General features: G+C 44.1%; 1 protein-coding gene across 2 annotated transcripts in view; it reads left to right on the top strand.

The window, feature by feature from the left end:
• Positions 1-16: 16 nt before the first annotated feature.
• Camk1d (calcium/calmodulin dependent protein kinase ID) overlaps positions 17-21,316 on the top strand; it is a 425,174-nt gene continuing 403,874 nt past the window's right edge. For both annotated transcript variants that reach the window (XM_004647773.2, XM_023708067.1), the window contains exon 1: positions 17-108. In XM_004647773.2, coding sequence (XP_004647830.1) covers positions 17-108 — 92 coding nt within the window. The remainder of the gene's footprint in view (positions 109-21,316) is intronic.

The raw sequence follows: 21,316 nt of genomic DNA, 5'->3' as shown, positions 1-21,316 counted from the left end.
GCCGCGCCAGTCTGCCATGGCCCGAGAGAACGGCGAGAGCAGTTCCTCCTGGAAAAAGCAAGCCGAAGACATCAAGAAGATCTTCGAGTTCAAGGAGACCCTTGGAACGTAAGTGGGCGCCGGGGACAAGAGGGTGGGTGTCGCACCGCGGCTGCACCTTGGGTTTCTGCCACCACTACCACCGCGTCAGGAGCAAGCTCGTCGCCGCGCGTGTCCTCATTGTACCGTTCTCTGCTCCGAGGAGCCCCCCGCGCCACCCCCGCGTGCGTCTGCGCCCCCCTCACCGGTGGCCCCGCTTCTAGAGGGGGAGGGGAGCGCTGGGCTCTCGGAGAGCTGCCCACGCGGGCGGGCGACTTCCCACTTCCCCTGCCACCGCCGCCCTCGCCGCCGCTTTCTCCCCACGCGTGACTGCGCGGAGCATGGTGGAGATCGCCGTTTACTGTGTGCGTTTACTCACCGTGTGGTCAGAGACGTGGTCATTGGAGTATTCAGTCTTTCAGTCTTTAGCTATTCTGCTCTTTAATCCGATATTCACGTGAAATGGACAACTGCATGTTCTAGGTGTGGGCAAGACTTTGAGAAGCCTTGCGATTGTGGAAAGGAGGGAAGAATTTCGCAGAGCTCAGGGGCACATGTGGGCAGAAGCTCATTTGAGTGTGTGTGCATTTCTCTGGGGTTCCTGTCCCATTAGAGGGTTTCAGGGGCTTGTATGTAGACTGGCCATTCTCTCCGGGTCGTGTTGAGACTGTTTCATGGCTGCATCCCGAGAAAGCAGAAACTGTCAGAGGTGGACTCAGTGCACCAAGCATGTGCCGCTCAGTTCAGCTGGGCTCGCTTTCTGCTCCAGAGTTGGTTTTTGTTTTGTTTTGGAGAGCCTCAGAAAGGTAGAGGGGCTGATAGTGAAAGAGAACTCTCCGCACTGCTGAATGAATCAGAAGTTGTTATCCACCTTCCCTGTGATGGGAATCTGTTGTATCTGTCCTCGTGAAGTGAACATTCTGTAGGAGGTCAGGGAGCTGTTGATTAGACCAGGAAGAAAGAGATGTTCATGGATAGATAAATCAGCATATGTGTGGATGGGCGCTTGCTCTCCTTTCTTTTCCCTTACTGTGTCTGCGGTTGCCTTGGCTTTGCTGAACCATTTTCAAACCCATTTTGCCTGCGCTCAGGGTCCACCGCGGCTGTTAGTCACTGCCCTCTCCCCACCTCCGCAGCTGCAGTGAGTCTCTGGGAGGGAAGTTGTGCAGCTGGCATTCCCAGCTTAGCTTCTGATTCCTGGGAAAGACACCCTGTCTAGGACTAGACCAGGGTCTCCCTGCTGTGGTTGCTGGGATCTTGGGAGGGCACCTGTGGGTATTGATATGCTAATCATTCATCTTGAAATGAAACTAGGAAATACTGAGCCTTTTTTTTTTTTTAAAATAAAGGATGGTTAGTTAGCTTTGGTCAAAACTTTTGAAACCTGTCATTGGGGTCTGAGATGCTGAAGATACAAGGAAATAGGGAGTTTTATCCTGTGTGAATGTGTCCCTTTTCATGGATTTTACCCTCTGTGCCCTTTGCCTGCAGCCTCTTGGCAGGTTGATGCAGTATCCCCAGACTGACTTCTCTTTCCTGGAAGAGTACTTGCCACCCGGTTGCACCTCTGCAGTAGCCTGGCCTCTGGGGCTCCACTGAGTGGCTCCTGCTGTAGCATGCTGTTGGGGTCACTGCAGTGGCTTCTGCCTCTGAGATGGATGGGGAATTGCCTTTTGACTCTACAACTTCTTGGGTTCTGGTGAGCTTTGGATATGAGTCTGTTTTAGGGTCTCAGAGTTTGGCCTTCTGCCCTGGAAATTATTTTTTGCAGAGATACTTTCCACTGTTGTTCTGGCAGGGGTCCTAGAAGAGTGAAAGTCATACAATAAAGTGATCAAGTTTTTTTTTTTTTTACTCACTGGGCCTCAAGTTGTGCTTTTCCACTGTTTGAATGATATAGTTTTATGGTAATCATGGTAGCATCCTTCAGTGTCTACCAAGAACCAGGTGTGTATTCTAAGTGCCTTATGAATATTAACTCATTTAAATGTCATGATAATCTTATGATACAGATATTGACTGTGATTCCCAGTTGTTGGATGGGAAAAATAAGGCAACACATAGAAGTTCTGTGATCTGCTGACCATTATTAAGTGGTGGAGCTGACATGAAAAGCCAGGCAGAGTAACCTTTGAATATCCACACAAGGGCGAGCCATTTTGTAATACATGATTAATAATAGTTTGACTTGGGCTTGTGATGTAGAATTCAGTGGCAGAGCTCTTGCCTAACATGCATGAGGTCCTGGGTTCCATTCCCAGCATTGGGAAAAAGATGTCAAGGGCTTAATTTTAATATTTGGAAAGCTAATTTTAATATTAATGTAAATAGAGCATAATTATGGGATAATCTATTCTTTAAATATGTAAGAATTTTAGAGCTTTAGGATTATCATCATCATTATATCCCTTGGTCTTGCTAGAAGTGTTTTCAAGTTCAGAATGTCTGTTAAACCTGGGCCAAGTCTAGCAACTTTAGCCTGAGTCTGGTCTTGGAGCTCACTCCTGTCCTTTCAGAATGGGCCTCAAGTTGTGCTTTTCCACTGTTTGTAATGAAAAATCAAAGCAAAATTATAATTGGTGTTTTATTCCCAGAGAACTCTATGGTTCCACTCAAGTTCTTTATCACACCTTTACCTTATGTCGTTAAGATCCTAATGCAGGAAAGCCCAGCAAGAAGTGAGGACTTGAGCTTAGTGTTAAAATGCTTTTGAAATAAAGCATCATAAAACCCAGGGAGGACTTCCATTTCCAGGCTCTGGAATTGGATGGTTGGCTGACTTTTCCAAGTATTTATTAGGACACTTAGTGTTGTGGCATCCAACTAAGGGTTGGACCTCTTAGTCGGAGGGACCTTGCTGGAGCTCAGAGGCCTAGGGCAAGGGAAGGCTGGCTCTTGGAGGTGAAAAAGTTGGAGGAAGCAAAAGGCCCTAGAGGAAAAACAGGTGAGCTGTGGTTTGGGGCTGGGTTGTCAGGTGCCTCAGGGAAAGGCTTTCAACCTAGGGCTTCACTTTAGCCTCTTTTGAAAGGGATCTCGGCACCTAACCATATCTCTGAATTAGGTGGTGAGACTTAATTACTGTTTATTAATCAACAGCATGTTTTCAGATCCTTGGCACACAGTGAGAGCAAATAAATGTTGTGTAACAGCAAATTAGGGATGGTAAACATTCTGCTGGTGCATTTTGCTGGAATTTTCAGGCCTTCTCTGCTACAGGTGTCTTTCATTGACTTCTGAAGTTATCACGGAAACTTGACACAGACAACCTGGACCAGTATATGGATGGGAAAAAAGCTGTCTGTGATGGCCAGGAATTGCCCTCAGCTTGTGCAGGCATGTCTGCAGTTTCCAGCCTATGAGACATGGGTGAAGAGGGAAGGCCTTAATCCTTGGCACCACCAGAATGGTTTTGCCAGCTTGGAGGATGGGACGTGGCACATCCTAGGAAACTGATCTTCATCTCTGCAGAGTCTGAATACAAGTGGTTCACATAGACCAACCATTTGAAGTCTACTGTCTGTAGCTGGCTGGCCTGGGTCTGGCTCAGCCCTTAAGGGGTTGTGTAGCTTCTGTAAGGAAGGAGTGCTCTGTGTGCCTGAGGGAAGTTCTTTTAGGTTTGCAGGGATGTAGTTATGACCTTGTAGGAGCATAGTGAGTTGGCTGTGGACCCTATTCCATGTATATCAGTAGCAATGAGTCGTGTTTTCTTTAACTAAATGTTTGCTGAGTGTTGCTTTAGGTAGGCAGTAAATGGCCATTTCAGTGGGGCAAGCCCTGTCCTTTGCTGTCTGTCCCATATTTATACTACTTATTCTGAAATTGCTCACTGAATACATCTATTGTCTGAAAGTCAAGATTGGAGAGAGATTCAACTTTTTTCTTTTGCAAGTGTGTGTGTGTGTGTGTGTGTGTGTGCGTGTAAAGGGAGGGAGAGAGAATACAAAGCTACTTGGGGTGTTTTGAATATTTGGGTGGCTGATTTAATAGCATTTATTCTAGGATTATTCAGAATTTTAGCATCCCTGGGAAGCTTTTTTTTTCCCCCTGGGAAGCATTTGAAAGAACATTACTAACAGAAAAATAGGGATGAGAAGCCTTAGGTTCTTCCTAAGGCTATCTCAGCTGTAATCACTTTGAGTATCTGTCTTCTTGTCTGGAGACATGATATAAATTCAAGCTCTCAGATATGTAAAAAGATTTCTTGGGTATCAGCTCCTTGAACGAATTGGCAAGAATGCCTGCTCTCCTAGGGCCTACATTCTGTTGTGGAGTGTGGCCATGCTTGCACTCACAGAATTCTGGGAGACTGAGGCAGGGGGATCATAAGTTTGAGTCCATCCTGGGCAAGGAACTCAGCTCAGAACCAAAAAAAAAAAAGCAGCAGAATGCCTCTTAGTTCTATTCCCAGTCCTTGGGAAAAAAGTGGGAGCGAAACATTGGAACTGGAGGGGTATGAGCTCTTCAGTTGATCTGACATAGGCTTTTCATACTCCCCGGTGTTGCTGTGATGAGCACAGACAGTGGGAATGAGGAGCAGGGCAGCCAGTGCAATGATGTGGCGATGGATGATGATGCCCTAGGGTGGGAGGGCCACTGTGCAGCAGATAAGTGGATGGATCTGGAGCTGTGCTGGAGGTGGAGCAAGTAGGATTTGGTGGTGGGTCATACACGGGCTAAGATTCTCCAAGCATTTGGGATTGCAAAGATGGTATGTTGGCTGGTTTTGTTCAGCATATCCAGGGATTTTCTGGAGACCTGCTTTGCCTGCGTGTTGGGAGCTGTGTGCTGTTTCAATAACAGTTTATAGGGCAGACTCATAGCCCAGAGGCATCTCTGCCCTCCTGGTGAGAGACTCTTGCATTTCAGGTGAAGTTTAGGGCTGGAAGAGCTGGAACTCTGTGAGAAAATGCTGTTTTGTGCTTTTAGGATGTCATCGCTAGAAGAGCTCGACCGCTGTGGCAGGTGCACTTATAACCTGCAGCTCTACCACTTGATTTAGAATTGTGTCTCAAGCCATCTGTGGAAATAGAGTAAATATGAATATGTGAAGAGAAAAAAACAAAAGTTTTCTTTGACTGAAAAAATATAACCAACTTTTGTATCTTTCTTGAGGAGTACAGTTGGATTGAGGGAATGTGACTCTCAGGTGGAGTTCGTGCCCAGAGGGATTATAAAGGACTAGTCCTAAGTCCCAGTTCTGCTTCAGGCTTGCCAGCTGAGTTGAAATCATTAGGTTTGGATGGTGTTTGGTGGACATCTGTGCTCTCAGGGGAGCATTTCAGGGGTTAATTTGTTGAGTTTTTCTTTGGCTGGGTCTCCATAAATCTGTTTAATCTTTCCTTTCCCCAAACAAATCTCCTTAAATCCCCTTCAGTCTTTCTCCACCTGCTTTTCTTCTCTCCTCTGGGAGGGCTTAGGCATGGCTCCGGCTGGAATTGTCACATTATTGGTCAATTTGCCTGAGGACTTAGGCCTCCCATCATTGTAGCTTTGTAGATTTCTTGGGGGTCATTAGGGAGCTCCAAGCACACTGAGGACAAGTTTCTTTATTATTGAAGGAATAGGGTGTAGGTGACCCACACAAGCCTTGTGTGCTGGACAGCTAACCCAGGCTTCTTTGCTGGCACAAGTGGCCGGTTCAATGCTAATGTATTTAACCTGGGAAGGACAGGTGGGCTCTTTCTTTGGGGTGGGAGATCACTTTTTCTTTGGCCTAGTTTTTTTTTTTTTAATTAGATCACACTTGATTGTTTTAAAAGGTTCATTATATGTGGATTATTCAGGCTCCAATCTGACCAAGGGTATCCTCCAAATGGATGTCAGAGGTCAAGTTCATTCTGTGGCAGGCCACATTCCTTCTATGTGTTTAACTATCAAGTGTTTACCTTGTAATGTTTTTCCTAGGACTTTCAGCAGGGCTCCCAAAGGTAGGGATTCTGTCTATTGTTGGTTTATACCAAATCTTGAGGATAAGTCTTTAGGATGCTGTGTTTGCTGAAGTCAGGTTGGGAAGGGCATGGCCTAGAACAGAAAGACAAGTCCCATAGAACTACTGACAACTGTGTCCCTCAGCATAGTCCCCTTAATCAAAGATGGAGATGGAAGTGACAAGCCCCTGATGTTATTGTGAGGACCCAGTGATGTGTAGGAACTGCCAGCTCCTTACTGGGATTGAATACACAGGGAACACAGGGACTGCCGTTATGCTGTGGTTGCCTGCTGCAGCTGCAGTTGACTACCCAAGAATATTCAGGGCCAGTACAAGGGGGAAGAACATGCCTGCATCTGCTGGAAATTGATTTTTGGAAGCTCTTGTTGCAAAAATGCCCGATGATGCATATTTCACCTCCCCAAAAATTGATTTAAGCAACCGTGAACAATTTTTTCTTCAGCCCGAGAAGAACAATTGCTGATTGTTCTTCATGCTTCAGTGAGTGGCCAAGAACCTAGGTTTGGAGGTTGCTTGGGAATGGGTGCGAAGCCTAACAGGCCCACTGTTCCTCGCTGCACACCTGCAGGTGAATTATTTTACTGTGATGAACCCCATGTCTTGATCTGTAAGACATGGTGACCCTGGGCGCTGATTTGGGGTTGGGTGAAGATGAAATGTGGGTGCATAAGGCCCCTGGGAGAATGGGGCCAGCTTGGGAACCTGCTCAGTGTCTGCCAGCTGTGTTAGCTGGGTCCTGCTTCCTGACACCCTGCACACAGATTTGGAGACTAAGCCCTTCAGCTCCCAGCAAGTGGTGATTCGTTCAAACCATGCCAGCATTAACCGAAAGACTCGCCCCAAAACGCCCTCTGGGCTGGCTCATGGGCTGGACTGCCCTAGTTTGCTCTGTAACAGAGGTTCATCCTCTCGTCAGCTCATCAGCTTTGCTTCTCTGCCCCTTTCCCTACTCCCTGAGCAGGGCTTGAGAATCTGTCCCTGACTGTATCAGCTGGGGCTGAGATCCTCTCCCGGTTCAGGTCTGTGTGCAGCAGGGGCCTTCCTCAGCTCCAGCATGCTTTTGCTTATTTTTCATTGAACTTTCTTTCCCCCTCCCCTTCCCTTGTACCCTTCCCCCTTCTGTCTCCTTCCCTTCCCTTCCTTTTCTTTTCTGTTTGTTGTGCTGGCCATGATGGAGCCTGGAGCCTATGCATCGTAGGCAAGGGTTCTCCTCCTTCCCTGAAAGTAATATTTTTATTTTTTGGATACCAGGGATCCAACTCAGGACTTTGTGTTTGACAGGCAAATGCTTAAACCACTGAGTTATCTCTACAGCCCTGTAACGTTTTTGATTTGATGCCTCAAGTTACTTAAAATGTCTTTTTCTTACGGATTCATGTCACTTGCCACCTGTATGCACTGAATTTATTTTAATGTTGAGTGTTTTAGATAATAAACAGCCATTTATGTATATCATAACAGTCCACACATTCATACAACAGCTTAAAAATTTCTTTATGGAGAATTTTTGGATGGGGGATAGAAGGTCTCAAAAAGCTTTTAGTTTCCCAGGGATTCAGGTATAACACTTCAGAGCTGATTTCTAAATTAGGCATTGTCCCTTTTCTAGTCCTTTCCATTTTAACCCCTTTAGTGGCCCATGTCTGGAGTCCTGCTTATGGAAACTCTGTAACCATGTACTGCAGAAGCTGCTCAAACTAAAGGCCGTCAATATTCTACTTGTTGAGAGAATCTGTCTGTGTCTTTCATGACCACAATGCAGATCCCTGAAGTTGGTCTTTCAATAATTTTTTTTTTTTTTTTTTGTGGAACCGAGGATTGAACTCAGGCCCTTGCGCTTACCAGGGAAGCACTTATTCTACTGAGCCATCTCCCCGGCCCCATCTTTCAATAAATTTGATTTGGAGCTATAAGTAGAATCCTGAAGGCAATTCATATTAATTAAAGCCTCAGGCCTTGATTTTCTTTCTTTCTTTTTTTTTTTTTTTTGAGACAGGGTCTCCCTGTGCAGTTTGGACCGGCCTTATGCTTAATTTTGCAGGCCTCAGACTAGTCTCGAACTTGCAGTGATCCTCCTGTGTCAACCTCCTGAGTGCTGAGATTACAGGTGTATACCACCATGCTTGGGGTTTCAGGGCTGGCATGACATGAGGGCCTGGGAATTGAACACAGGACCTTGTGCTTGCCAGGTAGGTGCTTATTATGCCTCTGACCTATCTCCCCAGCCCCTTGATTTTCAAGTGACACTCTTGCTTGCTTTCTTCCTCATACAACGCTGGTACATTCCACCAGGGCCCAGTGCTATGAGGGGAAAAAAAGAGGAAGAAGAGAGGAAAGGCCCCACCCCAGGACCCCAAACGTCGTAGCTTTAGAAAACTTGAGGTGGAAGGAGAAGCAGAAGCTGTCTAAAATCATACTATCTTATAGAGTGGCTGGCAGGCCAGTGGCCCTACCCCCAAATATCTGCCCCTATAAGGGCTAAAAGTTCTTTAACCTAGTGGCATGGTTTAAATACAAAGTGTCCCCCAAAGACTTGTGTATTGGCTGGGTGTGGTGGTGCACACTTGTAATCCCAGCACTTGGGAGGCAGAGGCTGAGGACTGGTCTACATAGTATGTACAAGACCAGCCTGAACTACATAGGAAGGCCCTGTCTCAAAAAACAAAAAACAGAATACAAAAACAAAAACAAAAAAACCCAAAAAACAAAAACAAAAACAAAAAACCAAAAAACCCAAAAAGCAAAAAAGTCAAAAAACAGCAACAACAAAAAAATGACGTGTATTAAAGGCTGGATCCCCAGTGCTGATAGGTGGGGGACTTGAGAGGAGAGTGGATCACAAGGAGATCTATCTGTGGTGTCCACAGTGAACTGAGCTTTGAGGAGTGGGGGGTAGCAGTTGGAAAGGTAGGTTACTGGGACTTTGCTACAGTGTATCTGGTCCCTGGCCCCTTCTCCTCTCTCTCTTTCCCTTCCTTTCTGTTTTGGAGTCACTCTGAGTTGAGCAGCTTTCCTCTACCAGCCACTTCCACCGTGGTGGGATTTCTGCCTTGCCACAGGCCCAAAGTGATAGAGCTGGTGTGCTGTGGGTTGAAGGTTTGAAACCATAAGCCAAAGTAAGTCTCTGTTCCTTTAAGTTGGCTTTTTCACATTTGGTCACAGTGATGAAAAAGTGACTGATGGATGCACTTGGGGAAAAAACAAAATGCTGACATTTGCCTTAAGAGTTTAGAAGATGAAAAGCCAGGTGTGGTGGCACGGGCCTGAGGTAATTTAGTGAGACCTTGTCTGGAAATGAAAAAAATCTGTGAATATAGTTCAGTGAGAGGGTGCTGGGTTCAATTCCCAATACTGCACCAACCAACAAAGTCCCCAAATGAGAAGATATGAATACCTTGAAATAGGTTGAGAGCCTGCTAGTCACTTAGTGTGTGAGTGATTCTAAAGTATTCCAGTATTAAAAGAAGTGTCTGAGTGGGAGAGGGAGAGAGAAAATAAAATTCTGGTCTTGGGAATTTGTAGGAACGGAGGCTTACAGGGATTCTAGGCTGGGGAGATGAGGGCAGAGCCAGGCACGTGGGACACTGCAGGAGGGCCTTGGGAGAAAGATCGCAGCCCTTACAAACCTGGGTGTGGGCAGTTCTGTTCCCTGAAAAGGGTAGGCACATATTGTGACCACCTCTGGGGTTTCTCCCTCTTCTGGCCCCACTCCACACCCCCAGGGCTGGGCCACGCCTATTGCTACCATCCTTGGCCACATCTGCACTCCAGGACTTTGTCTACACCCAGTCAGATCCTAGTTACCATGAAAATTTCCATTTCCCTTCTGAAAGAAAATATGCCTCAAGTAATAGCAAAAGTTTAATTAACTTTTGGAACTGACATCATTGGGGACAGCCTGAATTTGGAGACAATGTTATAAAAGGCATGTTGCACGGATTCATCTTGCATATGTTAGCATGGTCTGTAAATATGGACTTCATAGTTCTGGTAATGATAATTTTTAAAAAAAAATTAGCTTTATGTAATGTTTTTAGCCTGTTGGCAACTGGGATATGATAAAAAGATTCCATGTATTTTACATATATATATAAAGGTTTCATATACACATATATACATATATACACACGTACACATCACAAATACATACATGCTCATATGTACATATATACATGTATATGTATACCTGTATATTTGTTTTTGAGCAATTATGGTTAAGACACAAGACTTGCCCTCCTAACCATTTTTAGGTGCGCAGATAGATTAAGAACATGCACACTGTTGTGCAGCCGTCACACCCATCCTTTTCCAGAACTATTCCTTTCCCCAAACGGCCTCTGGAAGCATGACCCTGCTCCCTTCTCAGCGGCTAGAAACTGCCATTCTCCTTTCTGTCTCTCTGACCCTGAATACTCTAGGTCCATCATGGAAGTGGAATCATGCAGTCTTGGTCCTTTTGTCTCTGGCTTCTCTCAGCATTTTCACAGCTTGTTCATCTTGTAGCAGGGGGGAAGAACTCTTTTTCTGGCCGAATGATATTCCATGGCAAGCGTGCACTACGAGTTACTTGTCCATTCACTTGTCCAAAATCATAAGTTGCCCCCACCTCTTGCTTGTTGCAACTGTTGGGTTTATGTGTATGGGAGAATAAATGTCTTCATTTTCAGTCCTTTTGAGCATGTACCCAGAAGTGGGGTTGCTGGATCATCTGGTGGTTGTGTGCTCTTTTTTTTCCTGTGTGTGTGTGTGTGTGTGTGTGTGTATTTTATAGTACTGCAGGATCAAATTGAGGGCCTTGAGCATTCCAGGGTAGTGCTGTGTTTTAATTTTTGTGAGAGCTACCATAGTGTATTCCACAGCTGATGGTGTTTTGCAGTTTGAAAAATGGCTTTTTTTGCATCCAGGATCCCTTCTGATTCTTCAGCCTTGTGAGTGAGCTGCCACTGTTGCCTTCATTTTACAGATGAGAGAATGGAGGTGTCAAGTTTAAATGACCCAGATGAAATGTTGCCAAGTGGCAAGCAAAGAACTGAGCACCTTCTGACTTCTGATTTGGGGTCATTTCTCCTGTCTCATGCTGCTTAAAGCTGGTTAATGGAGTTAATGGGATAGAGACCTACTGGCTGATACAAGGAAAAGAAAAAGACCCAAACTGTGCCCTTCGATGGATGTGTGTGGTATGATTAGGAGACCCCAGAGTTAGTGTGTGCCTGTAAACCAGCTTTTGGGGTGAAAGCTCTGATTTTGTGGCCCTGGGTGTAAATACTCCCATCTAGGCTGGTTACAAATGCCTGGAAGGTTGATAATGTATTGTAAAATCCCTGAGTTACCTACTCTTGTGCAGGTGTCAGGGGCCCCAGGCTATCCCTAAAGGAAGAAGAGGTCAGAAGGCTTCAATGTTAGTCCTATCTCTGCCATTTATGAACCAGAATCTCTCTCTTTTTTTTTTTTTTTTTTTTAGATCCAGGGATTGAACTCAGGCCCTTGTGCTTGCCATGCAAGCACTTATTCTACTGAGCAATATCCCCGACCTCAAGAACCAGAATTTTGATCTTATTCTCTCTGGGTCTTGATTACCTTGTTTGTCAAATGGGGATAATTATTTCTGGATTGCACTTGCCCACCTTACAGACTTTTTATAGGTTCTGCATGAGATACACATCTGTGGTGCTTGCTGTATAGTGAGGCCTAATACAAGCAGAGAGTATTATCTTATGAAGATTATAGCTTTAAAAATATACCTTCTCATGAATGTTAGCATTGGTTCCCGTTTTGAAACCTAGCAATCATCTTTTGGGTAGGCCTTCAACAGAAGTTGGCTCATATGGTGATCTTAAATCTACAAGGGTTAACAAACTCCACAAAATTTCATAATCTGGCTGTATTCAGGTTTTATGATTTTTTCATTCTAAGGATTTAAATGATTGATTCCTTAAGAAAAACTTTAAACAGTTGTAAAAGCAGAATATCCTTGTAGTAAATAGTCTGAAAGATGTGGAAGAATATTATCGTAGTCTGTTTGCAGTTGCTGTAATTGGATACCACAGACTAGGTAATTCCTAAAGAAAAAAGGTTTACTCAGCTCACCATTCTGGAAATTGAAGATTATGGTACCTACATGGGCTTGGCATCTGTTGAGGCTTCTTGCTGGTGGTAGTCCTATGAAACCTTATTCCAGATAGCACAGTGCATCACATGGCCAGACTGGGCGGATGGGTTTTTTTCTTTGTCTTATAAAGCCACTCTTATAATAATGGGGGTCCAGACCTTTTAATCTCATCTGATCCTAACTATTCCCAAAGGCTTCTCTTCCAAACACTGTTAACATATGACTTGGCGAAGCAGGTTTCCACACGAGTTGTGGGAGTCACACCTGGACTATGGCGCTTGTGTATTAGGGAGACAGAGTGGGCTAGCTGGCTGGCTGTACTCTAGGTGGTGAGTCCCACCAGGGGTGATGAGATATCAGGATATGCCTGAAGGTCAGTGATGGGAGTGGCCTGTGGACTACAGTGGGACTCTGGGTGTTTACCAATTGGTGGTATTTCAGTATTTTACTGAGCAGTGTGTTTGAAGGACTGTGTACATGCCGAATGTTGGCTCTGCAGATAGGTGAGACTGTCTGTGGAATGCTGTGGGTATCTGACTTCATTAAGTGTATCTGTGCACTCATGGTAGCTTGGTGGTTATGATAGTACTGCTGAGGTTAGTGTCACAGCCACCATCTCAAACCTCATCGCCACCTCTCAACCTCTTCCCAGAATCAGCAGTGTGACAGAATCTAGTGCCAAGATGAGACCCCTGTGCAATGGATTTCCACAGAGCTAATTATACATGTGAGAGAAAGAAGATAAAAAATATTCATATCCTAGAATGGCTGACTGTTCCTGCTTAGGATAAGAAACAGGAACCTGGCTTCTCAGTTATTTTGTGACATTAAACAAACACTGTGGCACACATAGCCCTTTCTTCTGCTAAATGGCAGGCATCCAAAACCCTCACACCCAGGCTGTCTCTCACGTGTCATCCAAGTGTGGATTGGTACCTTTGCTCTCTCTGCTTGTGTGAAAGGCTTGTTCTAGCTTGGTTTTCTGGGAAGTGGTGAAATTTTTAGAAGTGGCGCCTACTGGGAGGTCTTTGAGTCACTGTGGATGGCCTTGAAGGGGAGAATGGGACCCCAACACCCTTTCTTCCCCCTCTCTTTTGTGTTCTGCCACATGTTCCCAACATGATGTGCTGCCTCATCACAAGCCAAAAGCAGTGGTGCCAGCTGACCTTGGTCTACACCTTTACAGTGGTGAGTCAGAGTAAGCCTTTTCTTTTTCTAGGTTAGTAGTCTCTGGGTTGTTACAGGAAGCTGACCAACATGGTCTCGCTAGAATATAGCCTCTGAGTTAACTCAGTCTTGCACTTAGAGGGAAGGCCTTTTCCCTCTGGTGAGGATCAGCTAGACAATCTCTATCAGTGTGAGATAAGAAACAGGTGCTTTGAGATACAGTGATCTATGTGGTGCCTCCTCCTTAAGCCTGACCACACCTAGCCGCTCAGGGCTCTGGCTGGGTCTTTTGCTGTGGTAGCCATCCGCTAGCCACTTTGGGAAGCTCCCTGTATGCCAGCATTAACATGGCAACTCCCGAGGACACCTTTCTCTCAGCTTTTTCTGTCCTTACTGATTTTGAATTAACTGGGCGCGTTGAGATCCACTGGGTGAGTGTGTACAATGAGCTCCTAAGGGTGTGAAGCACTGTGTAGAGAACTCAGAGCTGGGTACTCGGTGCCTTTGTTTGCTCTGCTTGCTTCCTTTCTGGCATGCCATGACTCAGGTAGATGAGAGGGAACCACAGACAGAGAGCCAGGAACAGAGAACTCAGGGCCCTGTGACCCCTGCAGGACCAGAGCCAGGCTCATCCAGTGTAGAGGCCTGTGTGGATGCTATCTCTCGTCTGCCCAGGCCTCATTCATGGGCAGTACCTAGCTCAGGTGGGACCCCTGCTTAATAAATCCTGGAGGAGAAAATGAATGGAACAATGAGAAGAAAAAAAAAGTACTGGCTTTGACTAGATTAATAGATTTCAAATCTTACCTGAACCAGGCTAGGAGACATTGGGTCAGTCATATCACTTGAGTTCTGTTTTCTCATTGGCACAGAACCAACAGATACCTTTCCAGGTTAGGGTGAGGTTTTACTGAAAAGGTGGACATAAAGCATGCTGCATATAGTAAGTGCACAACGAGGAGGTACAGATGGTGTTTTTAAGCAGATAAGCCTACAAGAAGATTGAACTCTGGACAAAGCAGGCCCTCGTACTAGCCCCTTGATCTAGTCTCAGTGCTGGAAACTGAAATGCATTGTTTTGGCTAAGACCACCTGGAAACAGGCCTTTGTTTATCCCCCTGTGACCAGGCATCACATAAGACTTGGAGGATTACAAGACTGATTCATAATGTTTTGCTTTAAATCCATCAGATTTTATGAGTGGAGAGTCACTCTGTGCCACCAAGAAAGTGTTGGTAATCAAGACGTGGTCCTGTCCCTTAGGGAACTTTTTGGCCAGACATATAATTATAATTCAATGTCACAGTGTTCCTCGGAGTGGGACAGTGAGCTTGGCCTTAGCCTAAGGAAGTTCCAGAAATCAGTAGTAGGGAAAACTCAGTATCTCCAGCAAGTAGTCGGTGAGCTGTTCCATACGTGTCGTAGAAATGCTGACCTTTTTAAGACAAAGGATCATCCTGGTGACAAAGTGTGCTGTAGACAGACCTGTGCCTACTCCAGTCTCACCCCGTCAGATGCTGTCGTGCCTGCTGCTTGCAGATCCTAGTGGGCAGATTGATCACAGCCAATGTGTCTGACCCATCCCTGGAACCTCCAGGCCTATGCACCCCACCCCACCCCACTGGGCTTCCCTCCTGTATTCTTTCTGTGTTACAGACAGACTACTGAGGATCACTTTTCTGTTTCCTTTTGTATGGATTTTCTGTCTGGCACTGAGCAGGGCACAGTAGCTCACACATGATGGCCATGGCCTCTGTTCCCCAAATACCTAACACACTGCGTAATGGACGGAGAGTTTGGTTTACTGTGAAAAAACCGGAATGAAGATGTTGCCTTCAGTCCTGGACAGAGCCTGCTTCCTAAATGTTTTTCTTACAGCTAAGCACTTGGGAATGTCTTTCCGTATTTTCTTCTGGCTTTTTGTCCTTTAGTCATCTCCCATTTTCCCCGCATGGACTCACCACGTGGCTTGGCCGGGGTGCATCTTGCTCTGCTGTCAGAGCAGCCCTGATCATCAGTTAGAGGGATGAAGCCTAATGAAAGGAAGACATTTATAAAAGGGAGGGGAAAGAAGAAGATAAACAGCTACCCTGTTAAGAAAGAATTGACGTGGTGGCACTCACTTGTAATGCCAGTGCTTGGGAGGCTGTAAACAGGAGAATCACTACGAGTCCGATCTAGTAGTGAGACTCTGAACAATGTGTAGACCCTTCCAAAAAAAAAAAAAAAAAAAAAAAAACCCAAAAAAGAGAAAGAATTGGGGTAGCAGGCTCTGGAAAAATGGAGGGCCCTTGAGCCCCATATTCTCAGCTGTTTTTATGGTGAGGGGTGAGTGACCCCTGACCCCACCCAGAAAATGCCATAACCTCTCCCTAAGGTCATTTCTTCTGGCGCCCTCTCTGCTTCTCATATATTTTTATTGGAGGTGAGAGCAGCTTCTTGTTTTTGTATCTGGCTTTTTCTCTGAGTCCTGCCTGTCTCTTTTCTTTTCTTTTTCTTTCTTTATTTTTTCTTTCTTTATCGAGGTGGAAGCGGGGATTAAACTCAGGCCCTTGTGCTTACCAGGGATGTGCCTATTCCACTGAGCCATCTCCCTGGCCCCAAAGACAAAGTACCCCATAGATTGTCCTGTCTCTGGAGTTCTATTTATTTATTTATTTATTTACTTACTTATTTTTTTCTTTTGGCGGAACCAGGGATTGAACTCAGGCCCTTGTGCTTGCCAGGGAAGCGCTTATTCCACTGAGCCATCGTCCAGGTCTCTTGGTGAAAGTCCCAAGGCCATTTGGGACCTTTCTTTATTGGGTAATTTTTTTCTGTCTCTTGTTTTTAAGTCCTTCTAGTCAGGGTTAGCTAGAACACCTAAGGAGGACCGTATTTTATTTTCCTATCTGTAGATCCCGGTTCCTATAGCTAGGGTGAATTTTAAATCCATGGGCCTTACCTGACTTCCTGTCATGCCTGTTTTCAGGCTCCTTTTTGTGGTCCCCCTTGGGCTATGCCCAGAGGATGAGGACAAAGTGTAAGAAAAATGTCTTTAGGATGTGGACATAGAGCTAGCGTGGCTTCACAAAAGACTGCTTATAACGTGGAAAGTGAATATCAAAGATCCTCGGGTTATATCTTCATGTTAGTTGGAACTGTCAGTGTCCTGCAGGATCCTGTTGAACATGCTTTTCTAATAATTTTCTTCTTTAGGGTTCCCTGCTCAAACATGGCTTGATGATTGTTCCTGAGAGCACCATCTATTTTGGGTACTCACAAATTGGGTCCTTTACTAAAGGTTTTTTAATTTTATTTTCTGAGATGGACCTGACTGTGTTCAAGCTGGCCTTGAATTTACTATGTATACCCGGCTGGCCTCGAATCTGTAGCAGCCTTCCAGCCTTAGCCTTCCAAGTGCTGGGACATTTAATGGTTTTATGCTTTTTTGTACCTGTCCATTTGTCTAAAACCAGAGGATGGATACCTTGGTTTGCATTATTTTTCTCCAAAAGATGTGCTGTCTATAGAACTGAAGATAGGATGAGAAATTTCTGGATATGTACAGTTATTGCTTCCTGATTTTCTTAAATTTAACATACTTTTTGTTTCCCTGTTCCAGATTCGTTAACTCTCAAGTCAAAGTTGTCTTTGCTCTGATTGTAAAGGAGCCCCTTTTTCCAGTGTCTGTTTTTTGTGTGGTCTAGGTTTTCTGAGGAGGTTGCCAGGGCTGATGTTAGCAGGCAGGTGTGGAGTGGGTTTGACAAAGAATCATGTGGTTACCAGTATTTGTATTGTCTGCTAGGCACTGGTACTCTACTTCCTTAGACACTTCACAACTTACTGGGTCATTTAACCCCTTAACCATTATGGAGATTAGATCTGTCTGTCTGAATAAACTTCTGGAAGGCTACATTTAACTCACAGTTGCTAGAAGTGGTGTTTGTACCTCCACTTGGGTATGTCTTATGGACTGCCACCAGCATAGCCCTATGGGGTCTTGGGGATAGGTGTGTACATCTGTGTAGACTCTTGTAACTGTCACTGAGCCTTCAGAGTATTCCCCTTCCCACAGACCCCATAAGGCCTTCTCCACAACTTTGTCAGACTCAGTCTGCAGGTGAGGGTGCTGGGCCTGGAACATGGGACCTAGAACATGGGACCTGGTACACACATCAGAAACCTTTGTGCCCACAGAAGGAATGGGCTTAATAACCATCTTATAGGTCAAGAATACATCCTGTTACAGTGCTATTTCCATCCTGGCAAAATGAAGAAAATAACTTTTAAAACATCCAGAGAAGCATGAAATTTCAGATCAGACTGTGGGGCCGAGGCAAAATAAAAAATAATCAAGTAGAGCTCACATCTTAGGATTCTGGCAAACAGAGTGCAATATTTCCTGGAACCTGGACAAATATATATCATTTATAATTTAGGTATCCATTGGCAAAAAGTCATAGAAAATTAAGGTACCCAGAAACTCATAAAAGTCTGGTTTATTTTCTTGAATAGCTAAAACTTGTACAGGAATATGACTTTGGTCCTTGACCCTCTTGTTTGAGCTATACTGAGCTGGTCATTTATGGTAGATGAGTGCCTTGGTCAGATGCTTTGACTCCAAGCCTAGTGGTCTTCTTTCATTTAAGGCTTTGTTGTTGTTCTGCTCACATTTAAATAGTTATTTTTCTTTTCTCATTACAATATGCTATAAATGCTACTCAAAAGTTTATTAGGCTGGGTTTACTTTTTCTCAGGGCTTGTGATTTTAAAAATATCATTATTAGTCATAATACAGAATTCATCATGTATTATGTACCCCAAGTAGTTCCTTTCTATTTTCAATAATTGGAAAACATCAGGAGATATCCAATGGGAAAATGAAACATGTTGAACACCCACTTAGTAAAGAAAGATAGACCATCATATGAAACTTAGTCATTATTTCTACTTAGGCTCTGTTTTGAAATCAATTTCTTCAATAATTTGTGTGGAAGGTAACCTTTTCCTGTTGTCACAGTTATCTTCTTAGTAATGAGAAGCAATGAAAACTGTATCTTGTACTGTGTTATTATTCAGTGGTATCAGGACCCAAGCTGTTTACACTCCAACTTGGGATTCTGATTTTGCATGGTGGTTAATGTTAGTCCCATAGACAGCATCTAACACAGGGAGCTGAGCCTACTGCCCACCGCATGAGCTCATGGCCCTCCTTCCTCAAAATCCAGTGTGACCTCTGGGGAGCAGACACTGATTCCTTGTGGGCTAATTTTATAGATGTACCTCTGTCCTGGATGCCCAGGGACCTCCCATGCTAAGGGCCTCGTGCTTCATTGAAGGCACTGCTCTCTACAACTTGACATTCTTTGTATTTTATGAACAAGGGTCCCCTAATTTGCATTTGGCCCCATACCCCACATATCTCTAGTGTCAGTGCTTTTTAATTATAAAATTTCCCTTTCCATGCCTTTCACTGTAGTACTGAAGGCATTTTAGTGATTAACATTTTCTTAAAATTAGTAGTTAAAAATGTTTAGTCAATACTAAAGTTTATTCCATAACTGGAAATGTCTTTTATTGTGAAATTCCATATCCAGATACGAGCATATATATTTTTTGCATATTGAAAAAAAGATCTAAGACTATTTTAGAGACATTTCAAGTGCTCTAGAATGCTGTGGGCTGCAGGCTTTCTTGGCGAGTGGCTCTTTTAAGAATGCTGTCTGGATGGATACAGTGCTCCTTATACCTGATTTTTAGCACTGCCACCTCCTGGGCATCTATTTGCACAGTGCTGTGCCTCCATCTATAATCCATGTGATGCACATAATGGGATGTATGTATACAGCATAGGCCATAGGCCATAGTACACATGATGAGTGTTTTTTTTTTTTTAAACTAGGAACTGAGCCTAGGGCCTTTCACATGCTAGACAAATGTCCTGCACTGAGCTATGTTTCTAGCCCCACGTTTTGATGAAATAAATCATATGAGATTTGTTTGCTTGATGGCTGATTTTTTGATTTTTTTGTTTGTTTTTGTGAGACAGAGTCTCCCTATGTAGTTTAGGCTGACCTGAACTTACCCCTGTAGCCCAGGCTGATTTTGAATTCACAGCAATCTTCTTGCCTCATCCTCTTGAGTTCTGGGGTTACAGGCTTATAGATGTGTGCCACCAGTCCTGGCTAGCTTTAGTTGGTGTTTATTAAGTACTCCATAAATGTTAGATGCAATTGGTTAATTTGGAGCCAGTTTTTGCCACTCAGATTTATGTCCAAGTGTGATACCTCTAATTCTTCAGGATAACTTTTTAAAGAGGATCAGTATAAATGCTTTAGAACAACTTAAGAAAAAGGAGGTATCATTTTGAGATATTGGCTTTTTGTAGGAGGGCTTAACAGGGACAGTTAAACCTTCCTGGTAATTGGTAAGTCAATGCATAGCCTGAAACATTGAATATTTGACTTCAAGCTTAAAAGAGGTAAGAAAATAAGTTGGTGCACGCATGCATCTATTCTATTATAAACCCTGTGGGTGTGGAAATGAAAAGGCGTGACTATTCCCTGGAGGTGATGAGAAGTATGCTTGCACGGCATTTCCTACATGGCCCAGCTGAGCTGGGTGCACATTTGTGCGTGTATTTCCTTCCCTGTGTTTATAGGTCATGGGTCCTGGCCCTGCAAGGGATTTTGTGTCCTGCTGCAAGGAGCAAGGAGAGTGTGGTGTGAATTAGAGCAGTTTTAATGTTTAGCCTGATCACCTCTGTGATAGGAAGGAAACCAGATAAAAAGCCTCTTTCCCTTAGCACTGAATCCAGCAGAGTGATTATTGTGATGCTGTTCCAGCTTCCAATGAAGATCAGTGATTTTAAATGTGCGGTGAAGGTTTGTGATGCTTCAAGGAATGTATCACCTTGGAGGCTGTTTTATGTAGTAATTATTCAGCTTTACAATGGAAAAGAGGCCAAAAAAATCCTTCCTTATATGAAGCTGATAACATAATGACATCCCTGCTTTTTATGTGATTGTTGTCCTTATAAAATGGAATGATTTTTGCTAGGGTGCTATCCCAGGAAATATATGTTTAAGAATATTTTTCAACTAATTTAATGCTTGCCTGCTCAGTAATGATATAATTGGCTAATTGGTCATTTATCCATCTCTTATGGATTAGAATGAATAATTTGATGTTCAGATGAAAACAAGGAAAATGTATGTGAAATAGCTGGGGCATTTTATAAATCTCTTGGATTTGATTTAGTTGAAAGCATTTTTTTCCCTTTAGACTTAGAAATGAGAAGAAGGTGAAAGTAAAAAGAAGAAACCTGCTGTGCCTTGAAAATAATAGCAAAAGAAGGTCAGTATTGTACATACACTGAGCCCTGACTATAGGCCAGCACCTTATAGAGTTGTAGAATTAATGCGGTCTCTTCCTGGTGTGGTCCCAGCTAGACCCCTGGCAACTGGGATAAAAATCTGCATCCAGCAAGCAGAAATCTTGGATAGAGTTTCTTATAGTGGGAAGCAGGAAAACTAGGAAGTGTCATGCCTTGCTGTGTAACATGTATGAAGTTTTTCTGGGAGCCAGGCATAGCAGAGAGGGCAAATCCTATGGGTCCTCTCCACTTCGAGCAGTTGTAGGTCCATTTCAGACTTCCAAGTTTCAGAATAGAGTCAAATCTGGAGAATGAACATTGTGTTCTCTAATGAGGTTGAGAAGAGAGAGTCCCAGATTCTGAGGGTGCTTTCCATAGGACTGCACGGGCAAGTGGGTGTCAGGTTCAGGTCAAGTTCGCCAAGTTTTTATGTGCAGGGCACGTTCCACTACTGCATCGCTAAACTTCCTGAGGGGACAGAAACACACTCAGATTCTCCTTTATTGTGAGTAAAATGGCTTCCTTCTTGTCCTAATGATACTTTCTTTTTTTTTTTTTTTTCTTTTCAAAGTTTTATTGATAAACATATAGCAATGAGACAGTTTCAAATCAAATCGAAAGTACAGTTTCAGGGGCTGGAGAGATGGCTCAGTGG

This window comes from Octodon degus, unplaced genomic scaffold (assembly GCF_000260255.1).
Source record: "Octodon degus isolate 3935 unplaced genomic scaffold, OctDeg1.0 scaffold00324, whole genome shotgun sequence".
NCBI lineage: Eukaryota > Metazoa > Chordata > Mammalia > Rodentia > Octodontidae > Octodon > Octodon degus.
Note: the sequence above shows the minus strand (reverse complement) of the source record. Positions and strands in the feature narration are given on the sequence as shown.